This window comes from Cetorhinus maximus, chromosome 8 (assembly GCF_964194155.1).
Source record: "Cetorhinus maximus chromosome 8, sCetMax3.hap1.1, whole genome shotgun sequence".
Taxonomy (NCBI): Eukaryota; Metazoa; Chordata; class Chondrichthyes; order Lamniformes; family Cetorhinidae; genus Cetorhinus; species Cetorhinus maximus.
In genome coordinates, this window is record NC_135886.1 from 4,276,211 (window position 1) to 4,299,875 (window position 23,665).

Genomic DNA, 23,665 nt, shown 5'->3' on the forward strand with positions numbered 1-23,665 from the left:
AAAAAGAAGTTCCTGTCTTGGGAATTTCTGAAGATTATTTATTCGATCCTCATCCTGAAGTGCGTTCTGATATTCTGTAATTTTTATTTTAGAGTTTCATCTCCTTTGAAAATTGTATGAGAATATTGAAGAATGAAATTATCTTTTTTTTAAAAAAGCGAATTGAATATAAGTTGAATTAGTTCCTACTTGTATTTGCCCTAAGAAATATAGGGAAAAAAGTTGTCACAGGAAATGCTAAGAGCTCTTTTACGATTTTGTTTGGCATTTGTCTTGCAGTGCAAGATAAAAGCTGAGAAGCAAACCAATCTATTTATTGTGTTCAGACATAGTTCTGAAAAATACTGAAATGAGAGCTCAACGTGCTATCCTTTGACCTGTTTACATGTTTTGTGTTTGTTCTTTCGCAGGCCAACATTGGCCAAATGGACTCAGCTGCGGAGCAATGGAAGATGATCACAGGAAATCTGGCTCTAATTCAGGTGTGTCTGTGTGTGATAGAGCTTATAACCTTTAGAGCATGGGTGTGTTAATGCCACTGGTAAATAGTGGGAAAGCAACCCGTGACCTTTTTTAAAACTAAAGTTTTCTTATGGACTGTGGGGGATCTCTACTGCTCTCATGCAGATGTACAAGGTATGTAATAATTTTTTAAAAAGGAAATAACGATGTGCTACAACCTGACCCTCTCAAGAGCGCTTTCTCTCTCTCTCTCTCTCTCTCTCTCACTAGTCCAGTGTGATATTTTTTCCCTATAAACACAGTGGACACATGGGAATGATTGGAAGTCATGAAACTAATCAGATCACTATGAACTCTTTCTGTAGTTGCAGAATTCGAGCTCTTTAGATGTTGCATTCAGAAAGTATTTATAATTACAGTCTTGTAGTCACTCCCAAGTGTTTGTGGTTAACTTGATTTTTTTTTCCCCCATTCCATTTTATTTTATACTCCTCACTGACGCTCATATATGCTTCCGTGGCTGTGCTGCAGTACCTATTAACTAACCAACAAACCTGAATTCTCAGAAATTGCACATTTCAAAATTACAGTAGGAAATGGCCGATCTTAGTGTGAGCTTAGGTGGCCTACAAGCTATTCAAATGTAGAGGACAAAACAGCCCTGTCCTTAATTAGACGTGCATTCGTTCCAGCAAAGGTCACTGGTTTACATTCAGGAATGGGGGTGGTAACTACTTTCCAATTTCCCTCCTTCCACCTCACTCCCCCACCCCCTTATCTCTGATTGAAGCTAGAGATATTAAGCCCAGGGTAGTGGTCCAATACTATCTCAGCCAAGATGAAACAAATGCGCACAGATCAAAGATTGAGCTTGTTTATTTTATCGCATCAGTTAATGCATTTGCGTACTATGTCAACATCGATTGGTTCGATCCCGCGGTATTTTTTTAACAATAATCATTGATTCCACAATGTGGAATGGAGCTATTACTTGGAATTTAGTGAGAAATGGTTTGCAGTTGATTTACTGGGAACTCTCATGTAGACTATTATATACAATAGTTCTAATAGATTTTAGCATTATTAAATGTAAGCTTAAGGTTTTCAAAAGTAGACATTGGTGTGAGGTAGCGGTTATTCTTGGAATATATGTGCAGACGAGGGGGTAGTTTTGAGTAAGGAGCATCTATCTGTAAATGCACAGAATGCAATGAATTAGGGGACTCTGGAGCTGAAGAATTGTTTGAGACAGTTGATTCACATGTAGACTCAGCTTTCAGTAACTTGGAATCCATTATTATTCGTTCATAAAAACCAGAATGCCTCTTTTTGAAACACGTAATTTTGAAATGTGCAATTTCTGAGAATTCAGGTTTGTTGGTTAGTTAATTACAGAGAAATTTAGCAATTTTTCTGTTTTGTTTAGAATTGAATTTTACTGTAAGTGCCTTTTATCAAGGACAAAAAAAAAAGTGGCCAAGTAACCCTGTCTGGGTCAGAGACCTGGAAAATTTGAGTTGTGAATTTGAACAGCTTATCCAAAAAAAAAAAAATTTACCTTGTGAAAACATTTAAGTCATTAAATCTGGTCTTTGTTTTTCTCTTCTTAGGTCCAGGCTACTGTGGTTGGTTTCCTGGCATCTGTGGCTGCCGTAGTGTTTGGTTGGATTCCTGAGGGCCACTTCCAACTGGATCATGCTGTCCTCCTATGTGCCAGCAGCATGGCGACAGCATTTATAGCTTCCCTCATATTGGGTAAGACGGGCACTTTGCAGTAGCCTGTAATCAAGATTGTCTCTCTTGTTTGGATGTCGTTTTGTTTGACCGCTGGGCAACTTATTTGCTACCCACAAGGGCAAGATATAAATGGGTTTACAGCAGGCTGCTGATTTCATGGACCTGTTTTAGCTTTTGATGCTGCTAATTTTGTTTATTTGTACATTGAATATATGAACATGTTAAACTGATAAGATTATCAGCGTTGCCCAAAACGAGAGGTTATAAATATAGGGTAGTCGTTAATAAATCCGATTAAATAGCTAAATTTCTGCAGCAGGTGCGATTCTACTTGTGACTGTTATCAATGAGAGAGATTGTCAGCTCAGAACAGATGCAGAATGATTCGTGAAGCAATTTAAACAAATATGATAAGGTACAAAACACACTGTCTGAAATAGGTGGCTCACTTAACTTGTCATAAGCACTGACTTTGTAAGTGTCTCCTATGGCAATGGAAAATGGTTAGCGCTGTTTGCCCAAAACAGGCAGCTGCTCACGTTAGTGTGAACAGTATAAATAGTAAGGACTGTATTATGCACTTTTTCCACACACTGTCCCAAAAATACATATAGCAAGTAGAAGGCATGCCAAGGGGTTGTGGGAAAATGATCCAAAATTCCATTTTATTGGTCCATACTTCGTTTACTTTTCTTGTACAAGATCCTCTCATCTCTACTTTTTCAACTGCCCATGAGGTTAATCATTTTTATTGTATTACATACAATTTACAGCAGAGAAACAGGCCATTCAGCCCACAGCCCTTTGTGCATGCTCCATTCGACCTTCTCCTGCTCTTTTTTATTTACTTCGTCTCTCCCTTTCAACATCACCTTCTATTACTTTTCCTTACATATTTATCTAGCTTCCTTTCAACTGCATCTATGCTATTCCCCTCCATGTTGTAGTGAGTTCTACATCTTGCATTACTTTCCGAGGACTACATAACACAGTCCTTGCTATTTATACTGTTCACACTAACGTGAGCAGCTGCCTGTTTCGAGCAAACAGTGCTAACCATTTTCCATCGCGTCACTTACAAAGTCAGCACTTATGACAAGTTAAGTGAGCCACCTATTTCAGACAGTGTGTTTCGTACCTAATTATCATATTTGTTTAAATTGCTTCACGAATCATTCTGCATCTGTTCTGAGCTGACAATCTCTCTCATTGATAACACTCACAAGTAGAATTGCACCTGTAACTGCTGCAGAGATTTAAGATGCAGTATAGCAGGGTAATCATGTCAACACCAAATATGTCCAATTACTATATGTCTGTTCAAGAGGCTCTGCAAAAAAATGACTAAAGCAGGACAGAGGATGGGTGGTGCATATATGAATGTATGTTTAGCAAAACCCTAGGAATTCCTGACTTTTGCAGTGAAATGTTGTTAGTTATCTTGCAGGAAAATTTGCTAATTTTATTGTGATTTCCCACCCAGGGGTAATCATGGTCGGTGTAATTATTGGCTCAAGGAAGATAGGTATAAACCCTGATAATGTGGCCACACCCATTGCTGCTAGCCTTGGGGACCTTATCACCTTGGCACTGCTGTCTGGAATCAGCTGGGGTCTCTATATACAGCTACGTAAGTAATATTAACAAATGCAATGATCACTATTGTTTCATTTTTTTTGCTGTTCCCATCTACCACATAATTTTGGGATGCATTCAGCAGATACAGATTTGGAGATTGTCAGAAATGAATATGAATGAGATTGATGGGACCAGCTGTACAGTGTACAAGCTAGTGGGATAAGCTGGCCATCAGGGGTGAGTGGTTCAGTAGATCAGTGCACTGCCTTCCACCCTTCCCAACTCAAAGAAGCAGGATTTATCCATCAGCATATGACCTCAACTGTATGTGCTATATGTACATTCATTCCAGTATTTGTAAAAGCTGAAAAATTATACAGTATTGTCATACCTTGTAGCAAACCTTAAATGTCATGGAGATGTTCCAGTTGACATTTTGTGATTGGGGAAAAACCCTGATTCTGTGTCAGATTTTCTCCACCACCCTTACCAATATTATCTCTCTCTTTTTGTCCCACCTCCCCTGAAAGTGGTAAGTCGTGCTAGGGGATGATTTTACCACTCCCAGAATACCACCACTGCCTTCCCCAAATAGCCAGGCCTTTTATGTGATGGGAAATTGGGCAGGCTGTTCAGCTGTGGGGGCATCACTGTTGGCCCCAATCTTGCCTTCTCCTGATATCAACACTGACGCCATTAATGGGATGCCTAGTTTGTCAATCCACTCGATGGCCTCCTGAAATGCTGAGCGCAGAAATGAGGTGCCTCCTGCAAGTTGATGTGGTGATTGTTGTGTGATATGGAACTCATGGTCATAATCGCACTTTGGGTCGTCCTTCATTTTCCTCTTCTGGGCCAAATGGCCCATTCCGTCCCGTGTCCTGTGCGGATTTGGATGAGCTGGCATTTGTTGCCCATCCCTAATTGTCCTTGAGAGGGTTTAAGAATCAACCCACATTCGTGTGGGTTTAGAGTCACATATAAGCCAGACCAGGTAATGGACAGCAGATTTCCTTCCCTTAAGAGCATGACTAAGCCAGATGGGTTTATACGACAATTGATAGTTTAATTACTGAGACTAGCTTTTCGATTCCAGATTTTTAAAATTAATTGATTAAATTTGATTAATTAAAACGATTGATTAATTTTTCTTTTATTCATTGAATTTAAATTAGACCAGCCGCCATGGTGGCATTTGAACCCGTGTTCCCACAGCATTAGTCCTGGGCCTCTAGATTGCCAGTCTAGTGACGACATATCACTACACCACCATCTTCCCCCATAAGCTTTTACTTGAAAGCCTTTGAGACCTACTGTAGGCATTGCTGAAAATGTTTTTTTATTAAAATGCCGTAACTATTTTTTGTAATTACAGAGGCACATCCTTATATCAACCCCCTAGTGTGTGCTTTCTTTGTGGCTTTGACTCCTCTCTGGATCATCATATCAAAAAAGAACCCAGCCACACGAGAGGTCTTGTACTCTGGCTGGGAGCCTGTTATTATTGCCATGACCATTAGCAGGTACTGATGACTAAAGCTTTATCATCTGTTGCAAAACTGGTGGGGGAAGTGTAAACCAAAATAATCAAGGTTACCAAACAAACTCCAAATGAAGAAATTACCAATAAGATTTAACTTTACTTTAACATGAATCAGAACCAACTTAAATTACACATGAATTGACAGGCAAATGATACTTCAAATAAAAGGTAAATTTCACTTTAAATAGTCAACATAACAAAGTTATGTCTTACACAACCACAAATACCCACATCACTTCCTGCAGACATGTAGCACTACTTGGCTACACAGTTCCACGTTATTCTATTCTTTATTCATGCAAGGTGGGTCAGAAGTCCTATCTAACAATTATCATCAACCAGGCACACTTCTATGAGCCCTCGTTACCTTGGGTCACGACAGTCCTGATGGTGTAGCTTCCCAGAGTTTCTTTTCAACTGACCAAGCAATAACACTGCAGTTCACAATTTGGCCACTTCTGGTAAAACACCCAGCTCTTTATTGTCCCTGAGCTACTCCCACAGCCTTCCAGGTTTTAGACCCTTTTAGCCAGCTCCCACAGTGCCCACAAGAACTGTCGTCTCCTTTGCTGCAAAACAGAAAAACTGCTCTCTTCCTGAGAGAGATTTGCTTTTTCTCACAGTTATGTTCCTGTTTCTGTCACTGTATGTTTTCTCTTTGTGTTTGCATCTGTGGGCTGATGGCCTTTTGACTCAGCTCTCCTGTCTTCTTTATAGCCGTAGCTTCTTTGTCTGTCTTCTCGTGGCTTTTTGTATCTCAACTTCCTGTTGGTACTGCTTCCAGGTTAAGGGTTGTCAGGTCACATCGACCAGTATTTCATCTTACCCAAGAAAATTACAATTGATCCCTTTACAATTGATGCAAACCCTTAAAGGTCCTTTCCAAACATTCTTAAAAAAACAATTAAAGATTCAACAGACATTTTAAAGAAATAAATTTTCCTTAGTGTACAGTACTGCTTCTGGGTCAAAGGTCGTCGTGCCATCCTAAAATGCTTTAAGATCACTCCACTTACTAGTTCTAGTGTGCACTTAGAATTTTACTTGGAGGCTCCATTTTCTCATTCTCAATGGCTACTACCTTTGGGTCTTTCATCAGCAGCTTCTCCGCTGTAGAGGCATCAGTTGCTCTCAAGTGGCAGGAGAGTCTTGCCTTGATTAAATTGATGCCCTATATCTACTTACGTGACAGCCCGGAGAGGGTATAACAATAGCACTCCCTGTTGTAATCTGTGCTGGGTGTTCGTGTCTTTCCCCCGTGAATTTCTTTTTTGAAAATGGCTGACTTTTTTTTAAAAAAAGTCAAAGACAAATTCTTCCCGTTTTCCAGTAAAATGTCCTTTTGAATTCGAGGAGTGAGTGGGAACAATCTAATGAATTTTAAGATCATTACCTTTCACAATTGGAGCATGTCTAAGGATATTGATAAAAGCTATCTTTATTTCTATTGAGCAGATTTATATTGGGCCTATATTCTCTGGAGTTTAGAAAAATGAGAAGTGATCTCATTAAAACGTAGAAAGTTCTTAGGGGACTTGACAGGGTAGTTGCTGAGAAGCTGTTTCCCTCTGGCTGGAGAGTATAGAACTAGAAGTCAAAGTCTCAGGAAAAGTGGTTGGCCATTTTGGTCAAAGTGAGGAGAAATTTCTTCACTGAGGGTTGTGAATCTTTGGAATTCTCTACCCCAGAGAGCTGTGGATGCTTAGTCATTGATTATATTCAAGACAGAGATGGATAGATTTTTGTATAGTTGGGGATAGAAAGGGCAAGTGGAGTTGATGTGGAATATTAGCCATGACCTTACTGAATGATGGAGCAGGCTCGAGAGAGACCGCATGGTGTGACCCTGTTCCTATTTATCACACTTTTATTATGCTCTTGCCAAACCAATTTACTGCTTAGTTCATAGCAAAGTCTCTATGATTGCACTTGTAGAATTTTATTGTCAATTTTCATAAATTTGCTGGGATCTCAAACGGGATTGCCACTACCATCTTTGTAATAATTTATCTGCAGTTAACTTCTAACACATTGCAAAGACTTTATTTGTGCTGTGTTGTAACTGTGTAATTTGATTGTATTTCAGCGTTGGTGGACTGATTTTAGATAAAACGGTATCTGATCCAAACTTCGCAGGGATCGCTGTTTTCACTCCTGTTATCAATGGCAAGTACATTTATTTGTCTACTGTGAATTTTTGTCATTGTGAGGTTCAGAAAAAATATACGAATGCATGGAAGACAGTTTTATCTTTCGGTGGGGAAATAAAACAGATTGCAAGTGCAGACATGGATTGCAGAATGATGCGTTGGCTAGGTTGTGTACGGCAGGCTCTGCCATCTCCTATTTATAAAGATTAAAAGGGAAAAGAAAAACATTCTTTTCAATCGCTATGTTGGAAACATATGTGGATTTGACAAACTAGACTTGCAGAGCTCCACTAAACGGACAGCAGTGATGTTTGGTAAATGAGTGGGCGGCACCGGAGGTTGAAAATCACAAGTTTCTTCCACTGTATACTCTGGCGTCAGAATGCACTGTAAACATTGTGGTCTCTTGATTATCCGCGTGTCTGTTTCTCTGAATTCTCAGTTGTCTGCAAATATTTTTCTGCGAGTGTTGGGGAACCTGTGGCAGATTCTTAGACACCTGTAAGATATGTTCTGTTTGTCCTTTTGAGGATAGAGACAAATGGGCCCTAGATTTTTTGGCTGATAGGGTGAGGGGTCAGGGGAGGGGGGGTGGGTGGGTTGGAGCAGTGGGTGCGGACGCATAACCTGGACCCTGGCACTCGGTGAAAGTTGCAAACTCGTTGAATACATTTAAGGCTGGGATAGTCAGATGTTTGGAAGTCTCGGGGAATCTAGAGATATGAGGAACGGGCAGGGAAGTGGACTTGAAGATCGAGATGAGTTATGATATTGAATGGCGCAGCAGGTTCAGCAGGCCATATGCTCTACTCTAATCCATTGAACGCCTCTAAACTTGGTTGTAATCTCACACTCCCACCAGTGGTGGTGGAACATCCCAGTTTCATGCCTCCCAGCTTGTTGGCTGCAGAGAAACTCCCATGCTCCAAAGAACTCCGCACTTCCTGATTTCTCAAATCGCCATAGATTTTGCAATTAATAAATAAACTCAGAGCTCATAAAAATAAGCACTTTTAAAATGGGGACTGACTTACACTTGAACGCATAGTCCACTTAATCTCTAATCCCTTCTTCGCCTGAAGACTACACTTGGCCCTGATCCCCTGTGAGCAAAGCTGTAGGAAGTTGACTAGTCATACTTTAAGTTCTTTGTGTGCGGCATCCGTTTCCTGTAAGTTTCTCACTTAACAACAATAGCTTGCATTTATTAATCTAGCACAATGCACAAAGACACTTCACAGGGACGATTATCAAACAAAGTATGACACCGATGACATCAGGATGTATTAGGACCGATGACCAAAAACTTGGCCAATGGGATAGGTTTTAAGGAGCAGCGGGTTACTTCCTGAAGCACTTGCCCTGCCGCATTTTACTCAGTGCATTTTGTTGACGCTCCCATTGTTCGAAAACGGTATACCCTCCAGCTCACTGTGAGCAGTGCCATGGGTCACCTATGAACATAACGATGAAAGTTAGACATTAAGTTGAGAAAAGGTTTGGAAAAGCAGTGTCGTTCTTTTAAATGTGATTTTTCAGACATTCTAATCAGAGTAAGATTTCTCTGAAAAACGCGATGAGTTGTGGGCCTTTGTTTGATCTGTGTGTTCTTCCATCCTTCCTCAGGTGTTGGCGGCAACCTAGTAGCCGTACAGGCCAGTAGAATTTCTACCTTCCTCCATCTCTCCAGTATGCCTGGTGCAGCGCCAGAAAACGTGCACAAGACCTGCCCGAGCCCTTGTCGCACATTCTGTAGTTCAGGTGAGAAACCTCCTTAATGGCCAGTAAGCCACTAAAGCACTCGAGCAATCTGTGGTTCATCACGCTGCGGTCAGCCAGTGGGTGTGTCGGGGGGGTTGCATGTGTGTCAGCTATTTTTAATAGCTCATTGATGAAGGAGAGAGGGTGGATTGCCACAGCTCTGAGAAGGAAATTTACTAGTAAGCAGGAAGAACACTAAAGAGTCAAGTTGGTCTTTTTTAACAAAACAAGAAGTGCTGCAAAAACTGAGTAAATTGCTCAATTTCTGAAGTGAGTTTTTGTAGACCAATTTTTCCTCTACATTGAGGAGGGAGGAATGTGTAGTATATCAGCTCCAAGGAGCAGTCTAGGAAACTTCCATTTACTGGTGAAATAAGCTCCTGGCCTCTCCTCATGCACCTTATGGAGAGCTGTCAATATAAATCTTAACATCCTGTCTCTTAAAGGCGCAGTGTTTTACAGTTCTGGCACTTCATTCCTGGTTGGTAAGGAAATCACTTGATTATAAAATGTGTAGTGCTAATTAAGTATTAATTTTTCAGGGGTGACCAATTTGCATTCTTGATTTGTTTTTAGAAAATGGTAGCCTCATAGCTAGCCTGTTTATTTTAACAATTGGTTCCTGTGTTGTGGAGAGAGCTGATTCTGTAACCGAGCATTATTTCATTTGAACCAGAAGGGGGCATCAATCTTTTCCCCTGTCCACATTGTTTCCTGGGCAATGACAGACTAATGCTTATCTTATCTTTGAAGTTCTGCTGTGCTTTTTTATGTAGAGTTTTGGCAACTATGTGAGGCAGATTATTTTGATACTTTGCTCCATCAAATACAATTTAACAACACTCTTAAAGTTTTGACGTAACAAGTAAAACTGTGAACTGCTAGGGCATTGGATAGAACTTGAGATCTGCAGCAGTGTGCTTTGTGACCTGTGATATTATTGTAGAAGAGCCAATTAAGGGCAGTAACTACAGCTGCAAAAGCCTAACCAGAAATCAGATTTGTCTTATTCTTGTTGTGATCCCCTTAGAGATCAACAAACCAAAAGAACCAAATTTACCAACTGACCTCAACAAGAAAACCAAGATTTCACTTTTTTAATAATGCTTACTTTGACAATGAAACCAAAGGCCAACTTAAATTAAACATGAATTAATGTTAGAACATGGTCAGTATAAATTATTAATTACATCATAAATAGCAGATATAACAAAGATGGATCTCAAAGATTTATCAGGTAGCTCAGCATATGTGACACCAATCTCCACTACAAAGTCCTTCAAACTCTGCCTTCCTCAAGTACAATTCCAGCTCCTTTCTTCATGCAGGATTTGGCCACAGATTCTCCTCCAACATGAGCTCCCAACCAACCTGAGTCCCACAGGCAGGGTCTTCACAGACTGGTGCACTTTTGTAGAGTCCCCTTGTATTCCGTTTGCTATGGTTGTGATGGCGTGGATCCACCAGAGCCCCTATGGGCAGCCCTATATGGGCAGCTCTGGTTAATTAGTCCCTTTTAAAATAACTGAAGCACTGGCGGTAACTTTACATTTCTTAAAAGCAAAGAACTGCGGATGCTGGAAATCCAAAACAGAAACAGAAATACCTGGAAAAACTCAGCAAAACTCGAGTCTCGAAACGTCAACTATGCTCTTCTCTGCCGATGCTGCCAGACCTGCTGAGTTTTTCCAGGTATTTCTGTTTCTGTTTTTGTTTTACATTTCTTAACCCTGCTTTGGATCCGTTCTTCAGGCTTCCTTCTTTTAAACTGCCTCACATACAACTGCCTGCACTGCGCTGCTGAGATCGTCTCATGGCTCTGTCTTTTGCCTGGTTTTAACTAGTTTCTGCTTCCCCAGCAACCTAAAGTCATAGCCATTTCCCAGAAGTTTGAATTCTTAGTTTATCTTTCAGTTAGGGACAATCTTTAAAAAAAAACAAGCTTTGAAAACAGAGACAGTGTATCCAACAAGCCATTTGTGCAGACAACTGCTCACACACACTTGCCCACTGGTTTCGCAAACTGTTGGTTGCATCACACTATATATTTGTATTTTTTTAGAACTGCATTGTCTATTGGTGTACTCCACCACTGTCCTGCACTGTTTATAGTAACTAACCAAAGGGATTTGAGAACTAACAATAATAATTTTTCCACCTATTAATTGTGTTGCATCTAGTGCCAATTTATCTCATAACATCTCGAAGGTATTACACTTCAGTATCACCCTGCAGCACCACAAGTGAATGGTGATTGTTTGAGATTATCTGCTAAATTACCAATCAAATATGCAAAAAAATTAAGTTTATATAGTGCCCTTCATGACTTCCTAGGCATGCCAAGTTGCCAATGAAATATATTAGAAGTGTAGTTGCCATTGTAAGATGAGGAAACATGGTGAATAATTTGCACACAGCAAGCTCCCCACAAACAGTGATGAGATGATGACCAGATCTGTTTTTTAGTGATGTTGGTTGAGAGATAAATATTGATTTGGTCACTTGGGACAACACTTCTTTGAATAGTGCCTTGGGATCTTTACATCCGCCTGAAAGCAGACACAGGCTTAGTTTAATGTCTCATTTGAAAGACAGCACCCCTGCCAGAACAACATTCCCTCAGTACTGGATTATGTGCTCAAGTCTCTGGAGTAGGACTTGAACCCACAACCTTCTGACTCTGAGGTGCATGTGTTACCACTTAACTGAGATGGACCCTTAAAATATGCAACTCTCATATGGACAAATAAAAAGTTCAATTCAATCCATGACTACAAAGAGGAATGAATAATTGGCAGAAAACTCATGAATAAATTGGTTAGGTTTCTTTTTACAAAATCGCTTTTCACCAGACAGTGTGAACCACAAAACTGAACAAATTGCATCAATAGTTTCCTGTGAGTTTTTGTCTGTCAATTTTCCTCTTCTGGTGTGAGTATGTACCACCTGAAACGTCATTAACCGCATAGAAAAATTACACAACGGTCTTTTTTTAAAAGCACTCAACCGGCCCATAAAATTGTTAAATTTCCCTCCTATTCTCTGCCCTGACTGGAGCTTGATTTGGAAGTTTCACCTTTGTTTTGCTGTTGGAACTTCAAAATACTCATAGTAAGTTTATTGTCTCTGTGTGCGCCTGTCTGTGCGTGCTTTTCTGTCTGCACCCCTCTCACTGTCTGCATATGAATCAGGATTTGTGTTCACTTGTTCTTGTAACCGTGGCACACTGTCTCAAGCAGAGACAAATGGATGTGGCAGATTGAAATCACTTAGAAATGAAAATTGAACATGTTCTAAATGGGCAACAGTTCGATAGAGCCAGCTTTACACTCGGGCTGAACGTCTAAACCAATATCTTTTATAATTGTACAAATAACTTAGTGGGTGAGTGGAGGCAGGGAGAGAGATAGGAAATGCTTTGAGGAGAGAAGAATGAACAAAGTGAAGTCCTCCCTTCTTAAGAATTGCTAACTATCTGCCAAGAGGGAATAGCGCAAACACATATATTATAATGTTACTAATTAGAAATGAGAGTTTTTGTGGAGGGAGGAACATAATTACTTACACAATATAAAAGTTGCTTAGATGCATCTACAGGTAGATTGTATTACAAATATATGTAAACATGGTGGTGACATAGTGGTAGTGTTGCTGGGCTAGTGACCCAGGGAAATGCTCTGGGGACCGGGGTTCGAATCCCGCCACAGCAGATGGTGGAATTTGAATTCAATAAAAATCTGGAATTAAAAGTCTAATGATGACCATGAAACCATTGTTGTAAAAACCCATCTGGTTCACTAATGTCATGATTTTTTAACATCAGTAAAGCATTTGCTACCAGTCAGTCAGATGATACGTCACACAATTGTAGCAGGACTGTAGTAACATTCAGAGACTGCACTTCCATCCGAGGCTATCCTAACAAGCATAGGAGATCTGCTAAACGTGTGTCAAAATAACCAATTTTAAGAGTAATCTCATCTTGTGGTTTAAAAAATTTTGAAAAGTTTTGCACTCCTGGCTTATGTCTGGACAAATTATCCCTTAAAAACCCCATTATTTAAATGCTAAATTCTTCATTTAGTTCTGTTTTTTTGTATTGAAGTAAAGGATAACTGTCGACAATAGGATATTTCACCACTCATTTAAGCCTAGTTTAAATCGAGGACCCCCAAGTTCAAAATAGCACTGGTCAGAGGTAGAGTAAAATTCCCTCCAATCTGATTTCCTGCTGTACCAAATGACCTTTCTCATCAGCCATCCTTGTGTATTAGCCTGGCAATTGTACTGAACAGTGGGCCAATGTGCTGTGGACTCATGCTTAATTGGAATTATCCAAGCTTGTTTAATTTCCGGCCACAAGAAACTCATCAGCCAAAGGTTGAATATAGTATTCTCTGTCTGTGTCACCGTAGTCCTTTTGAACTGAAATTGATGCCAAATGTTGTTTGATAATACTTTTGTGGGTTACCTTTAAATGTGCTATATAATGGTTGTTGAAAAGGCTTAAAGCATTTTGAAATGCATTTATGCACTTGGGGCAGATTCTAACTAATCCTTTATCAGGGACACCAGACATTAATCCTGTCCATTAGTGGGCAGTGGCAGAAACTATTTCTCACATGCCTCTTCAGTTAACCTCAATTAGCATTTCAGTCCCAGGTCAGCACAGTGTAATATTTCATGTTCTTCAGTGGACTTGAGATTTGATGTATTTATAGGAATGAGCAGAAGTCACTAATGTAAAGTTAAGTGAAAAACAAACTGACAGTAGAAAAACTTGGATTTTTTTCAACCTTTAAAGGAGAGCACATCTTGAGAGAGTAGATAACGTCCTAAGTGAAATTGGAAAGGTTAATCCCAAGCAAAATTTGAAATGAAAATCAGAACTGGAGGACAAAAGGACATAGATACTTATTGGTAAGTTAGGACTGATGCTAGGTAGAACATCTTAATAGCATGAATAGTTACCACCAGGAATTATCTCCAAGAAATTGAGTGAAAATCTCAGAGTCATTTAAGAGACAGATGGTGTGATGGAAATGTCAGTTTCTTTGGAAGGATTTTGAGGATCATCTCATCTTGTGGTTCCAATGATATGAAAAGTTTTGTTCTTGTAGTTTATATCTGAACAAATTATTCATTAAAAAAACATTTTATATGTTAAACTCTTCACTTCTTAAATTAATGCAGTAAAGGATAACTGACAGTAGAAAATTTCACCAGTCATTTCAGCCTAGTTTAAATCAAGGACTCCAAAGTTGAAAATAGCATTGGTCAGGGGTAGAGCAAAACTCCTTCAAAACTGCATTTTCTGCCGAATGGCATCCCTTATCTGTGCTTATTTTTGTAATCTTTATGACTCCTGGAGCTGGATTAGCTTTCAGTCCAGAATTACAAACTCCTGTATTTAATCATGTACGGTGCCTGTAAAAACGATAACTATTTGTGTGTTTGTATTCTTTTGCAGATTTGAATTCGAGATCAGCTCGGGTCTTGTTCTTTCTAGTTGTCCCTGGACACCTAGTCTTTCTGTACACCATTAACTCCATGCAAGGGGGACACACAACACTAACACCAATATTTATAGCTTTCTACATGATGGCTGCTTTATTACAAGTACGTTGCTTTTTTTTTAAAGTTGAAAATATCTTTGGGGTTTTATTGATTATGGACTTTTCAAAAGTACTTGGAAATTTGGAATGTTGTTCAAAACTACCAGAGGAACTATTAAAAACCAAACCTGGTGGTGACCCAGGTGTGAGCTACTAAACATTAGAATGTGGGCTCTGCCAGTTATTCGCACAATTAAGAGCTCTCAGTTTGAGCCAGGGTGTTTGTATGTGGTGCAAATAAAGACAAAGATCTTCATCAGAGGCTGGAGCCCACCTGAGGTGTGTTCTAGGATCTTTTAACGCCAGTTCTACCCCTTTACTCTTTCTGTGCATGGTACTGCAAATCCAAAAGGAGAGGAAGAGAATTGGGGGAAACTCAGACTGCACATCAGACATGAGAGAAAAGGGAGGAAGTCGCCAAATCAAGGAAGTTATGAGACTTCAATAAGAAAACTAAGGACTTGAGAATATTAGAAATTGTAATAAGGAATATGCATTAGAGTAGATGAGATCAGAAGGTTCTAGGAAAAATGTTTCAATGCACAATTTAGTGTTTTGATGATCTAATTTTGATCAGAGAGTGGATTGCAGTGCATTCAATCATCTCTGGTTAGGGAAACAGAATCACAATCACACAGTGCAGAAGAGGCCCTTCGGCCCATCGAGTCTGCACCGACATGTGAGAAACATCTGACTTACCTACTTAATCCCATTTACCAGCACTTGGCCCATAGCCTTGAATGTTATGATGTGCCAGGTACTCATCCAGGTACTTTTTAAAGGCTGTAAGGCAACCTGCCTCCTCCACCCTCCCAGGCAGTGCATTCCAAACCGTCACCACCCTCTGGGTAAAAATGTTTTTCCTCACATCCCTCCTAAACCTCCTGCCCCTCACCTTGAACTTGTGTCCCCTCATGACTGACCCTTCAACTAAGGGGAACAGCTGCTCCCTATCCACCCTGTCCATGCCCCTCATGATCTTGTACACCTTGATCAGGTCGCCCCTTAGTCTTCTCTGCTCCAACGAAAACAACCCAAGTCTATCCAACCTCTCTTCATAACTTAAATGCTTCATCCCACGCAGCATCCTGGTGAATCTCCTCTGCACCCCCTCCAGTGCAATCACATCCTTCCTATAATGTGGCGACCAGAACTGCACACAGTACTCCCAGCTGTGGCCTCACCAAGGTTCTATACAACTCCAACATGACCTCCCTACTTTTGTAATCTATGCCTCGATTGATAAAGGCAAGTGTCCCATATGCCTTTTTCACCACCCCACTAACATGCCCCTCTGCAAATCCAGCAGAGGAACCTTCCCTCAAAATGAAACAATTGCCACCTTTGTGACTGGTTTCTATAAATATATATATATCTTCTGGTCAAGTGTGATGTAAACATAACATCTGGAATAGGTATATACGTACGAAATAAGAGCAGAAGTAGGCCATTCGGCCCCTCAAGCGTGCTCCGCCATTCAATAAAATCTTGGCTGATCTGTTTGTGTTTCGAATTCCACATTCCCATCTACCCCCGATAACCTTTGATTCCCTTGCCTAACAAGAATCTGTCTACCTCTGCCTTAAAAATATTCAATGACCCCGCCTCCACCCCTTCTGAGGCAGAGAGTTCCAAAGTCACACAGCCCTCAGAGAAAATTCCTCCTCATCTCTGTCCTAAAAGGACAACCACTAATTTTAAAAGTGTCCTCTAGTTCTGGACTCACCCACAAGAGGAAACATCCTTCCCACGTCCACCTTGTCAGTACTGTTGAGGATCTTCTAAACTCTGATCAAGTCACCTTTCACTCTTCTAAACTCCAGTGGAAACAAACCCAGTCTGCCTCACCTTACCTCATAAGGCAACCCGCCCTTTACAGGTATCAATCTAATAAACCTCCTCTGAACCGTCTCCAATGCATTTACATCCTTCCTTAAATATGGAGACCAAAGCTGCACACAATATTCTAGATGTGGTCTCACCAGTGCCCTGTATAGCTTACCTTTTTGTTCAATTCCTCTCATAATAAGGGACCGCGTTCGATGAGCCGCCTTAATTACTTGCTGAACCTGCAAACTAACTTTTTATGACTCATACATGAGAAAACCTAGATCACTCTGCACGTTGAAATTCTGCAGCCATTCTCCATTTAAGTAATACTCTGCTTCTTTATTCTTCCTGCCAAAGTGAACAACTTCACATTTTCCCACTTGATACTCCATCTGCCATAATTTTGCCCATTCACTCAACCTATCTAGATCCGTCACCATATGTCCTCTTCACAACATACTTTCCTACCTACCTTTTGTGTCATCTGAAAATTTAGCTACCATGCCTTTACTCCTGTCATCTAAGGCATTGACATAAATTGTAAAAAAGTTGAAGCCGCAGCACAGACCCCTGTGAGCACTTGTCACATCCTGCCAATCAGGAAAATACTCATTTATGCATACTCTGTTTTCTGCCAGCCATGGTGATTTGTTACCTCCCTTTCACCTTGAGCATTTATTTTCTGCAATAACCTTTGACATGGCACTATATTAAATGCCTTCTGGAAATCCAAATACAGCATGTCTACAGGTTCCCCTTTACCCACAACATGTGTTACTCCTTCAAAGAATTCCAATAAATTGGTTAAACATGATTTCCTTTTGACAAAATCATGCTGACTCTTCCCAATTACCTTGAGTTTTTCTATGTGTCCGGCTATAACCTCCTTAATGGTCGATTCTAGCACCTTCCCCACTATAGACATCAAGCTAACTGGCCTATAGTTTCCTGTTTTCTGCCTCCCTCTATTCTTGAATAGAGGGATTATATTTGCTACTTTCCAGTCTGATGGAACCTTTCCAGAATCCAGCAAATTTTGGAAAATTAACACCAACGTGCCCCATTAGCCATCTCTTTTAAGACCTTAGGATGAAGTCCATTGGGACCTGGAGACTTGTCAGCCAGCAGCCCCATCAGTTTGCTTAGTACTGCTTCCCTAATGATTGTAACTTCACCAAGTTCCCCTCTCCCTTCCACCTCCTGATTTACAGCTATTACTGGAATGTTTCTTTGTATCCTCTATAGTGAAGAAAGAAGCAATATGTTTGTTCATTTAATTTGCCATTTCCTTATTATCTACTATTATCTCCCCATTCTCTCTAGAGGACCAACACTCACTTTACTTACTCTTTTCCTTATTAAATACCTGTAAAAACTCTTGCTATCCGTTTTTACATTTCTAGCTAGCTTCCTCTCATACTCTAATTTCTTTCTCCTGATGAACCTTTTAGTCATTCTTTGCTGTTCTTTCTATTCTGACCAATCATTTGACCTGCCACTCATCTTTGCGCAGTTATATGCTTTTTCATTAAGGTTGATGGTTTCCTTAACCACTTTAGATAACCATAGGTGGTGATAGAATTTTTCTTTATAGTAGGAATATGCTTATTCTGAGTATTCTGAAATATCCCCTTAAATGTCTGCCATTGTTTCTGTATTGATCTACCCCCTAGCCTGGTATCCCAGTTCACTTCAGCTAACTCAGCTTTCGTGCCCACATGGTTGCCTTTATTTAAGTTTAAAATACTAGTCTTAGACCCACTCTTCTCCCTTTCAAACTGGATGTAAAATTCAATCATATTGTGGTTGCTGCTATCTAGGGGTGCCTTCACTCTGCGGTCATTAATTAATCCTGTCACATTGCACAATATCAATATATGGTAGCATTAGACTAATAATCCAAAGGCCTGGATTAATGATCCAGACGCATGAATTCAAATCCCAGCATGGAAGCAGGAGTAAATTCCATTAGTTAAATAAAATCTGGAATAAAAAGCTAGTATCAGTAATGGGTGACCATCAAATAATGGATTGTCACAAAAATCCACCTTGTTCATCTAAAGTCCTTTAGGGAAGGAAATCTGCCATCTGTCCCTATGTTTTTTTTTTGGTGACTTCAGACCCAAAGCCATTTGATTGACTCCTAACTGCCCACTGAAATGGCCTAGCAACCCACTGAGTAGCATTCATGGAGGTGGCTCATCATCACCTTCTAAAGGCCAATTAGGAATGGGTGATAAATGTTGCCCTTATCAGTGATGCCCACTACCCATGAATGAATAATATTAAAATATTAAAATGTTTCATAAGGAACAATAATGGTCTGATGAAACAGGACATGTGATTTTTATGTTGTAATACAGGTGCTAATTCTGCTCTACGTTGCTGATTGGATGATTCATTGGATGTGGGGGCGTGGCATGGATCCAGATAATTTTTCAATCCCTTATCTGACGGCACTGGGCGACCTGCTGGGGACAGGGTTCCTGGCACTCAGCTTCCACATTCTCTGGCTGATTGGCGATCGAGACACGGATGTTGGTGACTAAAATGAAGGTTCCTCATGAAATTGGGGAGTAAAATCCATCAAGTGCAATTCAATGACTTTAATGAAACTTTACACAATGGAGACTGTGTTTCATATGCAACCCATGTGCAGCAACCAGTGGAGATATCTGCATGGACTACAAATACTGCTTGATCAGGAGAGGTCTCAATGGTATCCCCAGCTGTGTGTTAAAACTGGATTCTGCAGCAGGGTAACACATGGTAAACTGGACACCTGACTTCAGAACTGAAAGCTGCTAATTTGAGTTGAAGATGGTTAATTTTTTTTTTGTACTAGGTGCAACCTGTTCTCTGGACTTTGAGAACTGTATGTTTTGTTTTCCTTCAATGCAAAGAACAATCTTCCTGAGGCACCCTGTTGCCTCAGTTGATCGTCTATGAGGGGGTATTCTGGAATAGCAGGGTGGGATGTATATTTTACACTTTTTTTTAAAAGAAAAAGGAGACAATTATGAATTCGCTGAGCATGGTCAGTGTTGCGGTTGCAAATGTGCTTCATCTACGTTGCTGGATGTGGAAGAAGAGTCTATAATGTATCTAGCTTATTTATTTATATATAATATATATAATATAATATAAAATATATAACATATGTTATATACAATATAGTATATTATATATAAACTATATATAATATATGTTGTGTATATGTATATATACATTTTCGTTGCCTGTTCATTAGAAGCTGCCAGATCTGAAGTAGGCAATGCTCACAATCATGTCTGTGCTCCTAATGAATTATTTACCTCAAATCCACGTCTGACCAGCTGTCCAACATGGGCCCGGTGTTGGGATAGATGGAGAAGCTCCCCCTGAATGCTTATAACCGCTTTTGTTTCACCTGAGCCTGAGCCCCTCTTGAAAGGCAGCCGACCCATTGATGCTAAAGCAGAAAGTAACCAGCTGCAGCTGGCTGGTTAATCCAAGCCAGGGCTTTAGGCACAGAAAGTGGGCCCGACTCAAATTATTGGTTGAGCCCTGTGTTAGGTATTGTACAGTTGCAAAACGGTTTGGTTTCTTTTGTCATTTAAGATAATTTAATACCCTCCTTGGGCTGGACTCTAGGCTCTGGTCTAGATGTAGAATTTTAGGATAGTGTGTTTCATTTTCTATTGCGAAATTATTTTGAACATTATAGCATTCAACCAATGTGCCAGCAAAATGTTAACATGCCTATTTGTCTGGAGCCGGAGTTATCATGACTGCCTGCCCCTGGAAGAAAATTGTGCTGTTCTCACAGTAGTTGTTTTTGATGAGTGGCAGCTTATGTCATACAACTTGATCTGAATTAAATTATTTAATTTCTCATGTGCACAAGAGTTCACAGTTGGCCTTAGAGGCCCTTGATTTTAAACAAAAAAAAAATTAATGGTATTCCAGCCATATCACTGACTCAACAAACTAATGCCTAACTGTCTTGGACCTATCCATGACCCATTGTCTCCTAGCCTTTGAGGTGTTTCTGAATCAGGCTAATTTAAAATCTGACAAAACATTGCAATCATTCAGCGGGCCAAGTCCTTCGCAATAGACATGTTGGTCAGATGACCAAAATTGTACCGCAAAATTACTGTTGCCTTCAATAGGAGCTGCAGTTCTCAATTAAATATACCATGATTCAGTGACTGCACAGTGATCTAGTACTGCAGCTAATTTTAGTAAATCCAAATAAAATTCTGTGCATCTCAGTCTCTGCTATACCATCATTGTTTAAGGGATCTGTCCTGGAGAATCTATAATCCATCCCTTTTTTAAAAATATTGCACTTTTTCCTTGTAGCTAGTAAAGATTATTATAAAGGGGATTTATCATGTTGTGGAAAGATGAGAATGGCCCATGGAGTTTCAAACATACAAGTTATACAACTTTTCCCCACTTTCTTGTCCTAAATGATTTAATGTTGTTTATCGACCTTTGCTTCAATACTTTGGACAAGATAGTAGAATGGTTTAGCATTGAAAGCTCCAGTGACCCCATCAGTTTTTGTCCTCGATTGATGTGGACTTGAATTATGTGGAGAGTGATTTATTTTTCCCCCCTTTAGCCATTTTTGCTGCTAGAGTCTCCTGATGAATCTGAAACCAGAAGACTACTTCCGAAATGTTTTGACTTTAAGCAGCTTAAAGACATGAAAAGCTTGATCCAAACTCACATGAAGATTTCCGTGTAATTATTTCTAAAGTATCCTCACTTTTTAATAAGTGACAGCAATTCCTATTAAAAGTAATTCAAGTTTTGTAAATCATTGAGCGATTTCAGATGTCACTGAAATCTTCACTGTGAATAGCTCTTATTGATGTGTGTATGCACATACAGGTTATCCTCATAAGCTGGAGCCGCCTGTGCGCCATGTTGGTATAAACGGGGTCACGGAACAGCGTGTACCTCATCCAACCTTCCTGATAAGCTCAGTGCATTCAGTTGTTGAAAGCACCTTTGGGTGATGACCCTGCTGTAGCTCATCTTTGTGGAGATGACTCTTCATTTCTGCCGCACACAAGGTTATGGACCATAAGAATATACGATGTCCACACGGTGATTAGTTCATATTATTCCCAGTTCCTGTTTGACCTAGATACCTTGTTTTTGGGGATTAAAAAATGGATCCGATATATCAAATCATGATAATTCTCTTCCCATTTTCTGGGGGGGAAAAAAAGCTATATTGAAAAATTCAAATGTTTCACTTTGGTATTTTTAAGATTATAAGAAGCATATTCCTGGGCAGCTCCTTTCCCATCAAGTAAATGTATTGAGAAGCATTCAGTACAGAATATAAGTATTTTAACAACAGTTATTAAATCTTTCTGGAAGAATTGAATTGAGATGAATGATTGCACACTCTATATGAAATTATCAAATGAAGGGTTTAATTATTTAATTTGCAAGGCCAGAATATATTTTAAAATTGTTTTAGGCTCGCCTTGGCTTTTTGACTGCTATATTAAAAGAGAGAAAATTGCCAACTTGTGATTCTTCTGTTCATTGGTGACTGCTGATTAATCCGGAATGAAGAAAATCGGGACAACTGCGCTGAATCTGCACGTTCGCCATTGTTGAAATTCTCAAAGAGAAAATATATTCAATGCAGTTATTGAGTAGGTTTTAAGACTAACTCCCCTCAGAGAAAAACATCACAATTCGTTATCGATGCTTTAACTGAAGAGTTTGTCAGTGTTGCGCTTTTTTTTTTGTCTGTGCACTTGTTACTTTTTTCAATGAAATGTAATCTATAAAATGTGTGGCCAAATCACAATGTTTGTACCAAGAGCAAACTGCGATTGTTTTGTCCTAACTTCATTCTTGCACTGTGAATGGAATTTCTTCCAGATCCAGCCCTGTTGTGCTCAGTGTTCTGATCCAGTTTCCTGCACAGTATGTCCAAAATTAATATTTATATTCTAATTTGCCAAGATGTTGTGAACGTTTTGGGAGTCTATTTGATAAAATAAAATGTCATACAATGATGAACTGCTTTTATTTTAATCTTTGACTTATTTTTTTCCTCTGCTACTTTTAAGATTGGTATCTAGAGACATTGAACAATTATTAAAACTTCTCAAGTGTCCAGCATTGAAAATCCCAATGTGTAAACCAGGCAAATGTATTTTGTATCACAAGAAATAGGAGCAGTAGAACATCTGGCCCGTTGAGCCTGCTCCGCCATTCAATTTGATCATGGCTGATCTTGGGCTTCAGCTTCGCTTTCATGCCTGTTCCCCATATCCCTTGATTCCCTGAGACACCAAAAAGCGGCCTATCCCAGCCTTAAATTTATTCAGTGGTGGAGCATCCGCAACCCTCTGGGGCAGAGAATTCCAAAGATTCTCAATCCTTTTGAGTGAAGTAATTTCTCCTCATCTCAGTCCTAAATGCTCGGCCCCTTATCCTGAGACTGCGCCCCTGCGTTTTAGATTCACCGATCGGTGGAAACGATCTCTCAGCATCTACCCTATCGAGCCTCTTCAGAATCTTCTACGTTTCAATGAAATTGCCTCTGATTCTTCTAAACTCCAGAGAAAATAGACCCAATCTGCTCAGCTTAGCATCATGGTACAACCCGCTCATCCCAAGGACCAATTTACCAAACCTTCACTCTAATATCTCCAATGCAAGTATATGTTTTCTTCAATGTGGAAACCAAAACTGCACACAGTATTCCAGATGTGGTCTCACCTAAACCCTGTACAAATCTAGCAAGACTTCTTTTTATTCCTGTACTACAATTCCCTTGCAATAAAGGCCAACATGCCATTTGCCTTCCTAATTGCTTGCTGTACCTGTATGCTAACTTTTTGCGTTCCTTGTACGAACACACCCAAGTTTCTTTGAACACCAACGCTCACCTTTCTCGCCTTTTTAAAAAATATTTAGCTTTTCTATTATCTCAACCAAAGCGAATAACTTCATACTTCCCTACA

General features: G+C 39.8%; 1 protein-coding gene across 1 annotated transcript in view; it reads left to right on the forward strand.

The window, feature by feature from the left end:
• LOC144683380 (solute carrier family 41 member 1-like) overlaps positions 1–22,724 on the forward strand; it is a 56,226-nt gene extending 33,502 nt beyond the window's left edge. Inside the window, exons 3-10 of the mRNA XM_078546335.1 lie at positions 411–482; positions 2,073–2,217; positions 3,683–3,829; positions 5,153–5,300; positions 7,407–7,486; positions 9,097–9,231; positions 14,702–14,850; positions 19,040–22,724. Coding sequence (XP_078402461.1) covers positions 411–482; positions 2,073–2,217; positions 3,683–3,829; positions 5,153–5,300; positions 7,407–7,486; positions 9,097–9,231; positions 14,702–14,850; positions 19,040–19,225 — 1,062 coding nt within the window. The 3' untranslated portion in view covers positions 19,226–22,724. The remainder of the gene's footprint in view (positions 1–410; positions 483–2,072; positions 2,218–3,682; positions 3,830–5,152; positions 5,301–7,406; positions 7,487–9,096; positions 9,232–14,701; positions 14,851–19,039) is intronic.
• The last annotated feature ends 941 nt before the right edge of the window (positions 22,725–23,665 follow it).